Source organism: Lineus longissimus, chromosome 3 (assembly GCF_910592395.1).
Source record: "Lineus longissimus chromosome 3, tnLinLong1.2, whole genome shotgun sequence".
NCBI lineage: Eukaryota > Metazoa > Nemertea > Pilidiophora > Heteronemertea > Lineidae > Lineus > Lineus longissimus.
The window spans coordinates 7,236,351-7,251,751 of record NC_088310.1 but is presented as its reverse complement, the minus strand read 5'-3'; the positions used below and the strand labels follow the sequence as shown (position 1 = coordinate 7,251,751).

General features: G+C 39.3%; 2 protein-coding genes across 4 annotated transcripts; one reads left to right on the top strand and one right to left on the bottom strand.

Moving 5' to 3' along the window:
• Nucleotides 1-141: 141 nt before the first annotated feature.
• Nucleotides 142-4,425, bottom strand: LOC135484722 (carboxypeptidase Q-like). Of its 2 annotated transcripts, none has more exons than XM_064766372.1 (10): nt 4,339-4,425; nt 3,865-3,963; nt 3,407-3,538; nt 3,031-3,260; nt 2,507-2,671; nt 2,107-2,295; nt 1,566-1,769; nt 1,279-1,354; nt 649-837; nt 142-308 (listed from the first exon to the last, which is right to left on the bottom strand). In XM_064766372.1, the coding sequence occupies exons 1-10, from the start codon at nt 4,397-4,399 to the stop codon at nt 199-201; spliced, it is 1,455 nt and encodes a 484-aa protein (XP_064622442.1). In that variant the 5' UTR covers nt 4,400-4,425; the 3' UTR covers nt 142-198. The 2 variants fall into 2 exon arrangements, with proteins under 2 accessions (XP_064622442.1, XP_064622443.1); XM_064766373.1 differs by having other exon boundaries at nt 4,357-4,425.
• A 59-nt stretch (nt 4,426-4,484) lies between these two features.
• LOC135485618 (transcriptional adapter 2-beta-like) lies at nt 4,485-14,663 on the top strand. Of its 2 annotated transcripts, XM_064767852.1 has the most exons (12): nt 4,485-4,710; nt 5,002-5,061; nt 5,418-5,518; nt 5,796-5,887; nt 6,159-6,316; nt 6,818-7,047; nt 7,397-7,476; nt 7,773-7,844; nt 8,184-8,248; nt 9,171-9,338; nt 11,249-11,311; nt 11,477-14,663. In XM_064767852.1, exons 1-12 carry the CDS (start codon nt 4,588-4,590, stop codon nt 11,597-11,599), a joined length of 1,335 nt encoding a protein of 444 aa, XP_064623922.1. In that variant the 5' UTR covers nt 4,485-4,587; the 3' UTR covers nt 11,600-14,663. The 2 variants fall into 2 exon arrangements, 1 of the variants encoding a protein (XP_064623922.1); XR_010446589.1 differs by lacking the exon at nt 11,477-14,663 and having other exon boundaries at nt 8,184-8,261; nt 11,249-11,312.
• Nucleotides 14,664-15,401: the final 738 nt, after the last annotated feature.

Sequence of the window (15,401 nt, the reverse complement as noted above, 5' to 3'; positions counted from 1 at the left end):
TTCACGCACCATTTGCAAACACGATTCATGTGGCATGCATGAGTACTATTTCTGTCACCAACCAAGTTAAGTTATACAAGATTGAATTGACGCATTATGTTGAGCGGAGAGAATGTCACAAATGTAACATCACAATTATCCTTAAATAATCATCAACTTGGCAGTTTTATTAAGCAGGAATGATCACTGATTGTCCCGTTATTTTCTTGGAAGCATCTCCTCCAGGTTGGCAACTGTGTAAGCCACAGATGCCCAGACAGCAGAGCATAGATCCATCATGTGCGGGTCCTGGACAGTTATGGTGTCCCCTAAAGAATAGAAAGGATGAATCGGTTACACATACTTTCGAGAAAAAAACCCCACTTTTCCCTGTTCAATGTTGGCTCCCTCCTTTAGTGGAAATCTCTGTATTATGGACACTCTACTTTTGTCCCAAATTGGTCTTTTTCATTCAACTCGGCCTCTCCGATCAGGACACCTCTCTATCAAGGACAGCACTTGTCCATACCAAGGTTGTGCTTGATAAGAGAGGTTCAACATGCAGCAATGGGGCCTAACCATCGATTGTCATAGAAAACCAAATGCAATTGAATGACTCCTTCATGTAAATGCATCAAATTTTCAACAACAAAAATTATCCTCATTTACCATTAGTATGATGAAAATCGAAGTAATTTTCATTGCGATTCAACAGAGCAACACCAGGAACTCCAGCATTGACCCAGCCTCCTGTATCACCATTGTCCCCAGTGTTGTTGACATATTTCAACTCCGTGGCATTAATCCTCTTCAACATATCCAGGACACTTTGCATAATGACCTTGGCTTTTTGACTACCTGAATATTGATAAACAAATGAGAGGAAATAAGATTATTCTTCAGGTCCTCTTCTGCAATGTCGGCCAACAAAATGAGCTCGATTGCAACCTTCGTTCAGTTAATCAGCTAACAACCAAATTGATTTCAGTGCCTTACTCTTGAACTCATCCTTCAAATTTTCATAAGGGAGTCATCCTGAAACCAGCTCTCACAAAGTGACAGTCGTCCTGATGCAGATGTGATGTAGTCCTTAGCTGTTGTGCAAATGTTGAAAAATAAGAATCGGGCATCCGATTCACATCATGCACCTTGTCATAACCACATTCTGTTTGTAAGTGGAAAATATTTTTCTGCAGGGATCCACACTTCCAATATGCACTATTGGTTCAAGCTACCAACCCTGGTAAACTTTGTTTTGGAATATAGAGGCAATTAATGTCATTATGTAATGATTCTTACCATCGAATGTTAGTCCATAAGGTGTAAAAGTGCCCATGTCAGACTCCATAACTAGATCATAGTTGTTTACATCTGTCTGCAAACAGAAAGCAAATACCAGTAAATACTTCTCCTCTCAAATCTGGCAGAATCTTTTCAATAGTTAAAAACTGAGATGCATCCTTATCAAGATCAACCCGGACATGATATAGCTCAATTTCAGCGTTACAATATTTGTTTCTTTCACAGAGAGTTCAATAAATGGTGATCTATGATATTACAAACAAGGAAATTATGCTGATCATTACCTTATGTGCACTAAAATATGCCTGTCCCCCAAAGTGTCCTTCCTCCTCCCCAGTGAACATGACCATTCTCATGGTTCTCTTCGGCCTGAGCCCCAGCTGTCTGATGAGGGATAAGGCTTGCCAAGCAATGAACGCACCACCTCCATCGTCCATCGCCCCCTGACCAACATCCCAGCTGTCTATGTGGCCGCCAAATAGCACCACCTAGAGGTAATAAGATTATCAGGTCTGACATATACGCGATATTCCGAGTAGAACAAAAGGCGGCCTATACTCTGATAGACGGAAACTCGAGTATGCCATATTTACGTTTGTGAGATTCCGTCAGGAGCTGTCGTCAGAAACATAGACATTCTGGTTGTGAAGTCAAGTACCTGTACATTCTGATGTTGTTCCCAATAGAACTAATGTCTGGTTGTGAAAATGTCAATTGTGACTGGTTGTAACATGCTCAGTTGGCTACCCAGATTTTCACCAATGTATAATCATACATGTACCACGCAACTCTGTACAATATTTTGTGTGAATCAGCTGTATATACCTGTTCTGGGTACTTAGACCCAACAATTTCTGCTACGATGTTCCTGGATTGAGCGTCGGGTAAGTTCTGCGCTTCCATGTAGAACTTGATTACAATTTTTGTCCCTCTCTTTTGCATCCTTGCTAACATCTCGGCATCCTCAATGGTGATACAGGCAGTGGGAATCTTCCTCACATCTTTAGAATAATCCTGAAGTAGTATAAGATATTTTCAATGGTCTTCTAAGTTAATGCCGCCTAGTATCTGTCTTTGTTACAAGTTTACCTTCCTTATTTCCAGTGTAGAAGATCATAAGCCCATTGCGGAATGCCACACACCTCAGTCAGATGGACTTCAGCCAAAAGTCTTTCCTAGTACAATCTCATCCATGTACCGGAATAAACATAATCATGCTACTAACCTGGTGGCCAGTATGAGGACTGTTGATAGAAAAAGGTGTTACACTCCTGATGAGGGATGCCACGCCTCCAACCTTGGCAGCTTCCACTGCGCCCAGAGTTCTATAGTTCACAGTATTTCCATAGCCATGGTACTCTTCATTGTACACAACAATCTTTCCTTTTGCCTGAAACATGAATTCGAAATAATCAAATAAGAAAAATGTACCCTGCAGCAATTATCTGACACCTACCCACCTCACAATAAGATACTTTTATGGTCTTGGACATCACCACGACAGTATAACACTAGCTGAATTCAGAGTAGACCCAGGTTTCATAGAATGAATGGGTCTCCTTGCTCTTGAGAGTTCTCTTGGAATGAAACATAGAGCTAAGATACTTCTGATTGGCATTGCTAGTGGCAACAAGACCCGACAGAGCAATTGCACACACCACTCCGAAAACTGATAATACTGATAATACTGACACTGAAAAATAAGACTTTATCTTAACACACAAATATCTGGCAGGATGAAAATATTACCTCAGCTGCTCTCTGATGCAATTCATCAAATGAGTTGACTACAATAGCTTCAGCTGTAATACCCTCTGCCGGTGTCCCAATGCTACTTCCCAGGCCAAGTATCGCCATCTTGTACATCCTCGGGGAGGTCAGGTAGGCATACTCATTCCCTCTCACCCATTTGGGGACGGTCACAGCCTCACCATGGACATTTTCCTGACCATCTTCACTGATGTTTTTCAGGAGGTAGTCTGAAGTTTTAATCGAAAATCATCACTTAGCAGGCCCTCCTTACTTTTCTTCAATGCGGCCAGTAGTTTAGCTTTACTCACACTGACAACAATAGTTATTGCACAAAATTTAATATGTAAGCCAGTTTTGGCTCATGCCCGCTTACCTATAGCATTTTCAAGGTTTTGTGATCCAGCTACTCGATTTCCAAATGTGTCTGTGAATTCTGCTAATCGGTTGTAGGATTGACTCTTAGCTTTTCCACTCAAGCTCAGGTTAATGATCTTATCAACTGTTTCTGAAAGTTTAAAAAAATCACGCCGATTACAGGTTACTGAAAATTATGAGATTATCAGGGCATTTAAAGAAAGCAGCTCTTCGTGTTTTATAAAGCTGTGGTGTCAATCTTTTAACTGCCAGGCATTGTTCCAATATACCATTTGTGTTGATCCTATATTCTTGAGACTTGGGTTAATAAAAAAAAACTGTTGAATTCACAGAGGTCTTAAGTATTGAGGGTGTGGTGATGTCTAAGGATGATCACCAACCACAGCTGGTCACATAACTCCCAAATCATCCGACTCCGACTAGTTTTTGGATGGGAAAATTATTCATGATCATTACCTTGATTGCTTTGAACTTCTTTTACGACTGATGTGAGATGATGTGGTCTGAACAAGAGAGGACTGCAGTTGCATCCAGATGTCAGGAGGAACAGTGCCACTGAAAAAGAACGATATTTAGACCTCCATTGGCAAGTGCATTCATGCATACTTAGATAGTAGATACTAACCCCTCTTGTGCAGCCTACACTATATTTATAACATATCAGAATGGCCGGCCCCTCGTCGCTCCATCTCACCCAGATTTCTTTCAGCAATGTAAAACAGCAGGAAAAATTTGCTGACATTGAAAACACATACCGGGTACTTTATCTTGGGCATACTTTTTCTGTGAAACACCCTGTAAAATGTCAAAATCTTTTCTGACATCAGCTGACTTGCAATCACAATTATCACAGTTTCTCCACAACAACAAACATTTTTTCACATGACAATGCAATATACTGTTTCTATAAGTAATGAAGAAGTGGCATACCATAAATCGGAGACTTACAAAGCGCACAATCAAGTAGAAAAAACATTTTATCATCAATCATGAGACTTTCATGGAATTTCCAGGAAATTGCACTGGAAAGCACCCGGATGTTCAATTTCTGGGATTCGTGACGTCAGAGCGTGTGTAAAGATGGCAGACATGATGGGCTGAAAAGCAGCCGGGAATGCGCCCAAAAACTCGCAATAATGACTGTATTTAAAAGTAAAATGTAATGATTTGTTGCTTCAAATGATCTCTAATGATCAGGCAATGGCTAAAATCGCCTGTTCGTATTGCCAATGCCCTGTGAATTCCGTACGAATCCATTGTACGGAGTGCCCAGCCCCAGACGAAATTGACCTTTGTTTACAGGTAAGTGTACACATGAGTGTACATAGATGTACACGAAATGTATGCATTGTACGGTGTAGCAGCAGGAATGGTCCTCCAATGAAAATGAAATGTAGACAACCCTGTTTTTCTTGTATAGACGAAGAGTTTGCTCATTTCTGGTGATATCTGTGAATCTATCTTTGGCTTGTCAATGACAATGTCAACGATCAAGTTGTCGGCTACTTTTAAACGAGTACTTTCACTTTCAGTTTCAGCTGTCAGTTAGCCAAAGGATTGCAATTTTGATTGATTGGTTGCTCTATATTTCAGTGTTTTTGCTGTGGAGCTGAAATTGGGGGTCACAGAAAGGATCATGGATATCAACTCCTTGTAAGTATCATCATGGCAGAAGAGCTCAAATTCTGTCTCCAACTGATTGATTGTGACTATGTCTCTTGCTGTCACACCCCATGCGACAATGGACATTTTTTTGTTACTATGTCTTTAGTGACTATGGGGGAAGGTTGAGTTGAGCAGGTGACCTATTCATTTACCGCTTGAGCACCACATTGAGAGGTTTACATAGAACGCCACCAAAACTACCTTGATTGATGAGTCATCACATGAACCCAGGGCCAGGGTTTGAAAGCTGGAGGTAAATTGTTGTCAATTTGACACTTTTTTTTGTAAATCCCGAATTGAACATTGTCAAGGGTTAACCTTAACCTTAAGTCACCTTATTTTAGGACAGCCAAGACTTCCAGATATTTGACAGTCCCATCCAGTGGACAGCAAATGAAGAGTTAATGTTACTGGACGCTGTGGAGCAGTATGGCTTTGGCAATTGGTAAGTATGGGATTAAGGAGATTGAGTTATCCTTCTGCTAATCAGGTCAAGTCAAGGTTTTAAGTGGTGATTTCTTTGCTGCAGCCCCCTCCTAGTCCTAGTCGGAGGGGACAGCGTCAAGGATAATCATAGAGCCATTGCATTGTCGTTAAAGGCATTCACACAAACCAAAAATTGTGGTTTTAACTTTTATGAGTTTCAGTAGAGTCGCATATTCACCGATTTCCCAGTGTTTTTCTCCTGGCATGAATAGCAATATTTTCTTTTTTTGTTTCAGGGGGGACATATCTAGTCATGTGGAGTCGAAGACTTCAGAGGAGTGTGTCGATCATTACAATAGTTTATTTATCCTTGGAAACATAGGAAGAGGTAATTGTTGAAACAAATATTACTCAATAATGGTGGCACCTGGCCCGGTTCCCGTCATCACACCTGGCACACGTGCACATCTCATTATTGGAATACATAGCCCTGCCTGCTGTTGCCTTGTGAATATCACAAAGAGGTGCACCATTCAGTAAAGGTAAAATGCTTGATTGTATTTCTTGTGCCTAGTAATTTGATTGGTTGATTGATTGATTGATTGATCGATGAATTGATTGATTTTAAGTTAAAACTCATATCTGTCATTTCTCTTTAGCTACATTCCCCGAGGAGACTATAGACAAAGTCAAGGACCACACTAGCCAGGATGGACCACTCTCTCCAGCACTGCCCCAAGTACAACCTGCCATAGAGCTTTCAGTAGTCGAACAACATGAACTTGGTTACATGCCCCTCCGAGATGACTTTGAACGGGTGAGTCAAATTCAATTGCCATAATTTTCAGTATCTTATTTTTTTTTTATCTAATTTAATTTATTCGTGTAAAATACATGTACAATATTAAAATTAACATAACAAGACATTTACAACCAATATACAACATGATAAAATGTACATGTACTACACAGGTAACCATGTAGGTCAAACCTATTATATGGCACCTATTCCCCTCTCTGTGAGAGTCAGAGCCTTAGTCTGCACTCTTGTACTGCAGACACTTAAGTAGTGAGGTATGAAGAACAGTAATTTTTGATTGATATCGAGGAATTTGAGGAATTTCGACTGTTCAATTATTGTTAGACTTCCCACCTCCAGAACAAGGGCTGACACGTTACTTAAGATGATTCCCCTCTCCCTGCCAGATCATTTATCTGCCTTTATCTGAAATTGCCTAGCTAAGCTTTGAACAGCCAAATCTGTGCCCTCGATCCACCAAGACAAAAATATCAACTCTCTCGTGTTGTTTTTTCACAGGAGTATGACAACGAAGCAGAGGCTGAGATCAGTAGTCTTGACGTCACGCACGAAGATGACGATCTCGACACCGTCTTCAAATTGGCACAAGTGGATATCTATCGACAAAGGATAAAGGAACGAGTGCGACGGAAAAAGATCAGTCGAACACATGCTTTAATCATGAATGTCTTGAAATCGACAAAGCAAAATTTAAAGGGCACCAAACGAAAGATGTCGAAGGAAGAAAAGTGAGTTGAAATGATTGAATGTCAAGAAAACGTTGCCAACTTTTAATACAAGTGTGTTAAGTCGCAGCAAACTGACTAATTCATCTCTGCGGGGCTCCAAACTAGATCTATGACAGGAAGCCTACCCTCCTGGCCTAGCTCATGCCTACTGTACTCTTTCGTACATATTTATAGGCATGCAGCTTTGGCAAATTTAAGCAAGAGGACACACTACTGTGGGCTTTTGAGGTGATTATTTCATTATATCCTCAAAAATTATCAAGACCAGGACCAGACCTAAAATATTGATCAGTTGTAGTGTCTTTTTATTTAGAGATTATTTTTTAAATCTGTTTCTCATACATTGCAGAGATCTCCAAGAAAAAATGAGAATCTTCGCTCAATTCCAGACGTCTGCTGAGCGAGAACAATATTTTGAAACTTTACAAAGTGAGTAAACTTCTCCTTCGATGAAATATTGTTCTAAATTGTAACCTAATCGGACTCAGAAAATCCAAAGACCAGAATGACGTTGTAGGAACCAAAGTGTTTTTTTAAAGACACTTTCGTATTCATACAGAAAAATCCTCTGCCAAATGAGACATGAAATTCACTTTTCAAATAATATAAAGACAAAATCTGGTTCACGAGCTGTATTATATAATAAACATGATTCTGACAGCTGGCCTGTGTTATTGTTTGTTATAAATTTGATCATAATTAACGTAATTCTGTTGCTATTTCAGAGGAGCGTCAAACAAAATTACGAATAAAAGAACTCATGCGATTCAGAAGGAATGGTATCACAAAATTAGAAGGTAAGGAACAAGTTGTGTGAATTCGCTAGAATTGGAACCTGGTAGCTTTAATAGAGTTGAAATATTTATCAAAAGCATTGCAAGATTACAGTCTGCGGACAAGGTTTTTTGTTCAGGTTGTTGGTTGGTCCAATATTTGGCCAAAAAAACTCCTGTACGTATTTTCTTGATTTACAAAGGCATCCATGATTTTTATATCAAAAAGGATTATGATTACAATAAAATGAATTCTCTTGGTAGGTGAGGCTGTTTCATTTGAGTTTTTGTCTCTAGGAATCCATGTCTGTCCAACGTCAAAGTCAGTGTGTGTTTACGTATTTGTTCCCCTTTTACTTTCAGATTGCAAAGAATTTGAAGAAGAAAAATATTTACGAGAAAAGAAGAAAGAAAACCGCAAGAAAATGGTATGTAATGGGAGTAGGTATTCAATTTATTCTCCTTCTTGCATGATTCATGTTGTAGCGAAGATCACATGTCTTGTGAGAAGCAGGCCTCTCAATTACATCAGTCATTTGGGACACACATTGCTCTCCTCAATTTTGGCTTATTTGCTGTGATTTCATTGCTTTTGTGACAAAACATTGGTCGTTTGTGTACAGAGAAACTGTCAATTTTGGCATGACTTTAGGTCATGAGGCTAACTTGATGTCTGATGTGTTTAGGAGCAGATTGGACCATTTTAACCTTCAGAAAACCCTAACACTTCTGAGCTTCTGAGGGTCTATAACCGAAAAACTAAATTTTGCCCCCTCCTTTAATTTGGGCACACACATCATAACGGTGTTTATTTGGTGTAATTCATGAATTGAGAGGCCTGGGTGTAGGAACTTAGGGAAGCTTTAGGATGTGATTGCTCTTGAGTAAGACAGAATTTTGTTCTTCATGAGACTGGAAACGTTATTCTCCTCCAGGTGGGCCGTGAGTTATCTATCACTACCAGGCTTTCTTTTGCTCTCCTGCATCTTCTGCTGCCTTTTCTGTGAATTCCTGCATCTGCTTACTTCACTGGTATTTCGAGCCTTCCTGCTATCTCGCTTAATAGGACTAGTTTATCATGTGAGCTGCAAGTTTGTGGTCAAGAGTTGAAAGACACATGGGTATTGTCAGTCAGTCAGTGTTTGGGTTGCAAAGAACCCCCTTCTTGAACAAATTGACTAAGAGGAGCTGGACAGGAACTATGCCAATTGAAAGTAGTCGGCCTAAGCTAGAACAAATGTAGAATTTAGAAGGCGACAAAATGTACTTAGACGATAAATCCCTCATTGATCTGATACATTATCATAGTTTCATTACCTGGAAATCTAATCGTGATCTTTCTTTCCGCAGGGCAACTTGGCATTAAAACGCACGTCAATGGTTTCCAAAAAAGCAAGCGAAGAAAAACACGACACTTCTGGACGAAAAGAAAGCGACGGTCAAGACGGTGACAAGATGGTCCTGCGAGACCCAACCACATTGCCATCGTATTCACTGCTCACAGACACAGAAAGGAAGGTTAGTTGTTCATACGCCGTCCTGCGAAGGTACTGCACTGTAAGTTAAAGTACAAGGTATTGAAGGGTATGTAGAGATTAAGTATGGATTAAAGATACAAATGTACAAGTGTATTTCTTACATCAGTCAAGTTGGTATGGACTTATTTGCACTTTCTTCATTTTGTGAGTGTTTTCAATGTTTAATTGTTTAGTTTTAATATCTTATAGACAGCATAAATGTAGATAACAACCTCTGTTTGAATGTCATTTGGCCCTTTAGTAGTATTTGATCTCAAGTAACACAAGGTCAATAATTTACTTGATTTGCGTATCCACAACTGAGACGCGCAAGTTGTTAGATAAAACTGTGTTGTAAAACTTGGCATTGTTAGGATGTTTCACGTGGCTAAATATTTCATGAAGTCAAAATCCATCAAAGAAAAAATTGGCATTGCTAGAATGTTTCACGTGGCTAAATGTTTCATCGAGTCACAATCCATCAATAGTAAAATTTGGCATTGCTAGAATGTTTCACGTGGCTAAATGTTTCGTAGAGTCACAATTCATCAAAAGTAAAACTTGGCATTGCTAGAAATTGAGACCGGTGATTCTCATAGAATAAATAATGTGGTGTTGAACAGTTGATACATTCTCACACTAATCAACATTGCGTAATACACAAGCACTACCTCAGAAGGATGAATTCCCGGTAAAAATGTAATCTAGAACCTAAAGAAGCTCTCTGCTCGCTGGTTTGACATTTGCTTGCTTTTTAGGCGTAAATTGGCAACACAGAGTCGTAACTAATCTGTGTTGATCTAGAATTTAAAAAGATTTTCATTAATCATTTTATTGAATGTAACATTGTACAAATATAAAAAGTTAGGTTTGGATTTTTTCATTCTGTTGATAAAACTTCTTTGAAAGGTCGTTATTACTGGTATATTTTCAGTAAGAACCTCATAATATCATTCGTCATAATGTTTTGCACAGTGTGTATAATATTCATAATTTTGTTTACGTGTTTAGGAATATGTCTTGTATTATAATATGTCTGGAGACAGATAAGTTTTCATTCATAATGGTTACCTCTGTTGCTCATATTCTTACTCTAGTCCACATTGTAAATATAGTTGAGTAGTCTTTAACTATTGTGAGAGTCTATAAAAAATAAAAAGTCTATCACATTGTCAGTGTCTACGCACTTAAGTCTATCCCATGTTCAGTGTCTATAAGCTAAAGTCTGTCACATTTTCAGAGGCTATGAAATAGTCAGTCACATTGTCAGAGTCTATACTAAGTCTATCAACTGTTTGTGTCTATAAAGTGATAGTCTATCATATTATCAGAGTCCATGAACCGAATCTCTATTCCATAATCAGTGTCTACAAACAAAATTTTGTTACATTGTCCGAGCTAATATATTCTTGAATCATGTATCTTATAAGCTTTTAGAATTTCTATTTTCATATCCCATGTTATTCAAACTCTACGTGTGAATGCGAGTTTTGTGTTTTAGCGCTCGTTAAAGGGAACTGAAACCGCCAAGCCAGTTTGTATGACCTCGTTTTCATTTCCTGCGTATCGGGTGATCAGAACGAGGCATGAATGAAACATGGCGCCTAGCTGTCAATCATTGAGTGACGTCACTACTATGGAATTTACTACGAAAACTCATGAATGAAAGATCGCATGACTCACGTGATTCTCACATGATTCTCAATAATAACAAATTGAACTGCGCATGCTCGGGCACTGGGGGCGGAGCTACAAATCTGAACTCGAATAGGAAGTTGGAAGTTTGACTTTCTCGGGCGGTGAAAGTCGAAAAGTTGAATAAATCGCTCGGCGGTCCCAGTTCCCTTTAAATGTGGGCTTGGTTTCCTTGTTGTTGTTTCGTTCTTTCACTACAGCTTCATTTATTTCCAGCTATGTAACTCCATTGGCCTGAAACCTGCTCATTACATCACTATCAAGACATGCATTATTAAGGTAAGACGAGGAAAAAGACGATAAAGTTTTGTTGACTTTGGTATCAGGACTGAATAGAAGAGTAATTTATGACCTCTTGAAGAAGATACTCATCATACTGTGGTGGTGTTCATAGTTGAAACCCTTACTCTGGATTCATCTGATTTCTTTAACTCTCTATTGCAGGACTATCTCCAGAGACGCCAGGGTGTGCCTATCAAGGTCCGCTATCCTAGCGGTCTCGATAAAAGTCACAGACAGAAAATCATTAACTTTTTATCAGACAATGGCTGGATTGGAGTTACATAGCATGGTTTTCTTGTCTTGGTGTATTTTATTCCGGATCTGGACCATTTGGCTATACAAGTCACATTCCAGTGTGTGTTCTTTGCTGTACTTGTCTTGCTTTGTAGATTCTTGGGTTACTTTTGTTGAGGAAGTGTTTATGCTAATCGGTTAGAAGGTAACAGCTGACGGACACTATGTTGCCCATCGATATGATCAAAAGCAGTGTTGTCTGATGAGCTGGCGCATGTTTATGGAGCGACACTGCATGGATGATACTCTAAACTGTTAATCAAAACAACTCGAGTCTTTTTGACACCGCATTGCATCTGCTCATCAGATATCCTGCAAAATGGATCGGTGATGCATCATATTATTCTTATTATTGATATCCGAGGGGAAGTGATAAGTGAAAGTGTCCTAGCATAACATAGTGATGAGATAATGCATCATTTTGTTGTGTCTTAGCTTGTTTACTTTCATGTACAATCTTGAATGCCATTGGTCCACATCCATGCTGAATAAACTGTGGACACAACTCCTGGCATATTTCAGTCAACTGCACATCTTGCGGTAATCTGTTCATTTGTACAGTCACATATCTACTCCTCATATCGCCTACATGTATGTAGTCAGCACTTTATTAGCGACGGTATAGTATTCAACTGGTCTATCACCCCGTACATTCTTGATTCTAAGATAGTTAAATAGATTAAACTGGTTTTCCCCATGTTCCGTATAAAATGGACACTGCTTTATAATGTAAGCGCAAGGGTTTATCAATAGAAGGTCTGATCAGGTAGAATGCACTGTCAAAGCAAATCTGTAGTTATAAGGATATGAATACTGTCGCTAGTAAACTACTGATACTCCTGTTCATCAGCAGTTCTGTACTGCTCCTTCTGGTGCAAGGGTTAAAGTTTTGCTGGGAGGTGTGCTATTATATATGTTCAGTTGTGATTGAACAAGAACAGAGGTGGGGAATGTGTGGGGATGCAAATGAATTATATGAATCGTCTGTAATTTGCTTATTATGGTAAAGGAAAGTGTCTCTTTACAACTCTTTCGTTATTTTATATTTCAGTCTTGTCATCTTTTTTTTGCTTTATCAGATTCTTTGTTCTTGTTTTCTGGTTATGAAAACGATTTTTTCCCCCTATCGCTAGAATCCTGAGCTTCAAGGCAATTTGCTCTGCAATTACCATGCTCAGAGATGTGCGCAAGGGGAGGAGCATGCAACTGTCCCTGGTGTTTGAGCATGACAGCTTGGCCTGAACTGGACTTCTTTCACCTCACCTGCACTAGGTTGTACTTGCTATATCCCCACAAAAATCTTTCAGTCTCTTTTTAACCTCACCAATTCCATAACTGGCAGTCAGTTGAGAGGTATCTTGACCCACGTGTACTTATTTTCTATTTAACCAGATAAGATGTTCATACCAGGTCTATCACCGATAGATAGTTCTTGTAAAGTATGGTGCTGACAATGATGAGAATAACCACCATGTTCACTAATGTTAACAATTTTCACAATCACCAGTTTCAAAAAAGCTTTCGTTTCTTCTCAGTTTCATGAAGTTGATTGGTTTATGATGAAGCCTTGGAAACCTTCCGTGTTACACCTAGTTGTACCTGTTATTGTTATAAGGATATTTCTTCAAAGACATAATTCAAGTTGACAAATTCAGTCCCGATATGCAGAAATATGGGTGTTCCCCTCACTTGCTCCAGAATCAATGTCACTTTGAAGGTTGTCTCTGACGGTTTGAGCAAAGCCTCTTAAGAAGAGGTTATACGTGAGGAAATCCGTGAAGCGCACAAACTTCTACAACTTATAATATTGTCTGCAGGTCAGCGCTGAAGCATCTCTGTCCATGACCAATGCTTCGTCATGAACCCTCTGTTGATGATTTTGTTCTAAAACTGGGGAAGTTAATTTATGAAAAGTCTAATATATGATGTTTGTACATGTAATTTGTAGTAATTCTTTTATTTGCATAATCTAAATTGTGTAGATCAAAACTAACTGAAGTGCATTTTACAAAATTGGCTGTTAGATAGAAAATTTGGTATGAATATGAGTATGATATTTTGTGTAGTACTGGTATTGTTGAAGTGTTCTGGGTAAAGAACATCCTTTTTCATGTAAATAGCTCATTGCATTTCTGCAAACAAGATTTGGTCCTATGTTGAGTTTTGTTACGTCCTCAGTCTTTGTGAGATTGCGATCTGATTAAAGTAGTAGGTTAGTGCTTGTTGTTTTAGAAGGAAGAAACCTAGGAAGGCGGCATCACAGTGTTTCTGTCAGTACCTAGAGAACTAAGGTCTACTAAAAAGTCCTTTTATTTGAGATTAGCAGGGTTTGAACAATTTAAAGAGAGACTTTGAGCATGAGCTAGTGACCTTTATGCACAATTTGGGCACTAGGTCTGACTTGACTTTGTGATACAAATGTTTATCATCCAAGCCAGTGTACTGTGAGATGAGGAGAATATTGGCAGGAGCCAGGTCGGCCAGATTCAGTTAAACAAAGTTGCCGATAGTGGCCTCTCCTGTCTCAAAGTATGTCAAAACTTGAATGAGAAACGTAATGATTGCTGAATCGAACACGCCACAGGCCCCTAATTGTGCATAGTCACCTTAAGACTACCAGTTAAACTTCCTAAAAGTAGCTCCACCCTGTTGTCCCATTTTACAAAATCCAATAAACAAGGTCGCGTTGCTGGGTTATGCACTCTGGACGCAGTGAACCGGCCTTGTCCTGCCGCCCGTAAGGAAAAACAAACAGGAGGACGAAATGGACTGCATAGGAGTCTACTGGGTTCTGGAGGGTTGGAGATCATTCTGTGGCAAAGGCCCTGTCCTCGGCCTCAAAACCATGATGATAATGATGATGATAATGATGATGATATCTCTGTGTTGAATAATGGGACATTTTGCTGATGTTACCACATTGTCGATTTTGTATTATAGCTTTTTTGGAGATGGTCAGCATCAGAAGAATGCCTTTGTATCGGTTCATGTTTTCTAGAAAAGATAGCCAAACACATTTATAAAGGAAAGTAATTAATAAATTGATGACAAGATATCAACGTAGTCTTCTTCTATCTTTGTTGACATGTTGGTTAACAGAGAATTGCTTACGGAGGCAGGGAGTGCACTGCAACAAATCATCAATGAATTCACCAAAACAGATTTTGTAAGCATTGTATCGTCACAGAGGGTCTTTTCTGTCAATCAGATTGATGTTGACATTGTAGCTATCCCGAGCTTGAACTTCAACAGGGATCCAGGAATCTGTTTTGACAAACCTGATTCAAATGAATGCCAGCTGCTGAATCAACTCCCGATGCTGACTGGATGTGACAATGTCTCCTACATGCTAGCAATGTCGATGATTGTGTCTCAATGCTAGGACTGGATGTGACAGTGTCTCCCACGTGCTAGCAATATAGATGATTGTGTCTCAAGGCTAGACATCAAGGGATATGAATAAAGACTAGCAAATGCTTTTACTTCAATTTTGTACAGAAAGGCCTAGTGTAAATGTACGCGGAGTTTAGAAAAAAGCATTTGCCCGTCTTTATTCATATCACCCGTTACATGTTAGCAATGTAGATGATTGTGTCTCATGGCTTGAAGGGACAATGTCTCCTACATGCTAGCAATGTAGATGATGTGTCTCATGGCATGCTAGGATTGGATGTGACAGTGTCTCCTATGTGCTAGTGGTGGAGACGGTTGTGCCTCATGGCTAGGATTGGGTGTGACAATGACTCATACGTGCTAGCAATGTAGAAGAATGTGTCTCTAGGTTAGGCAGCTA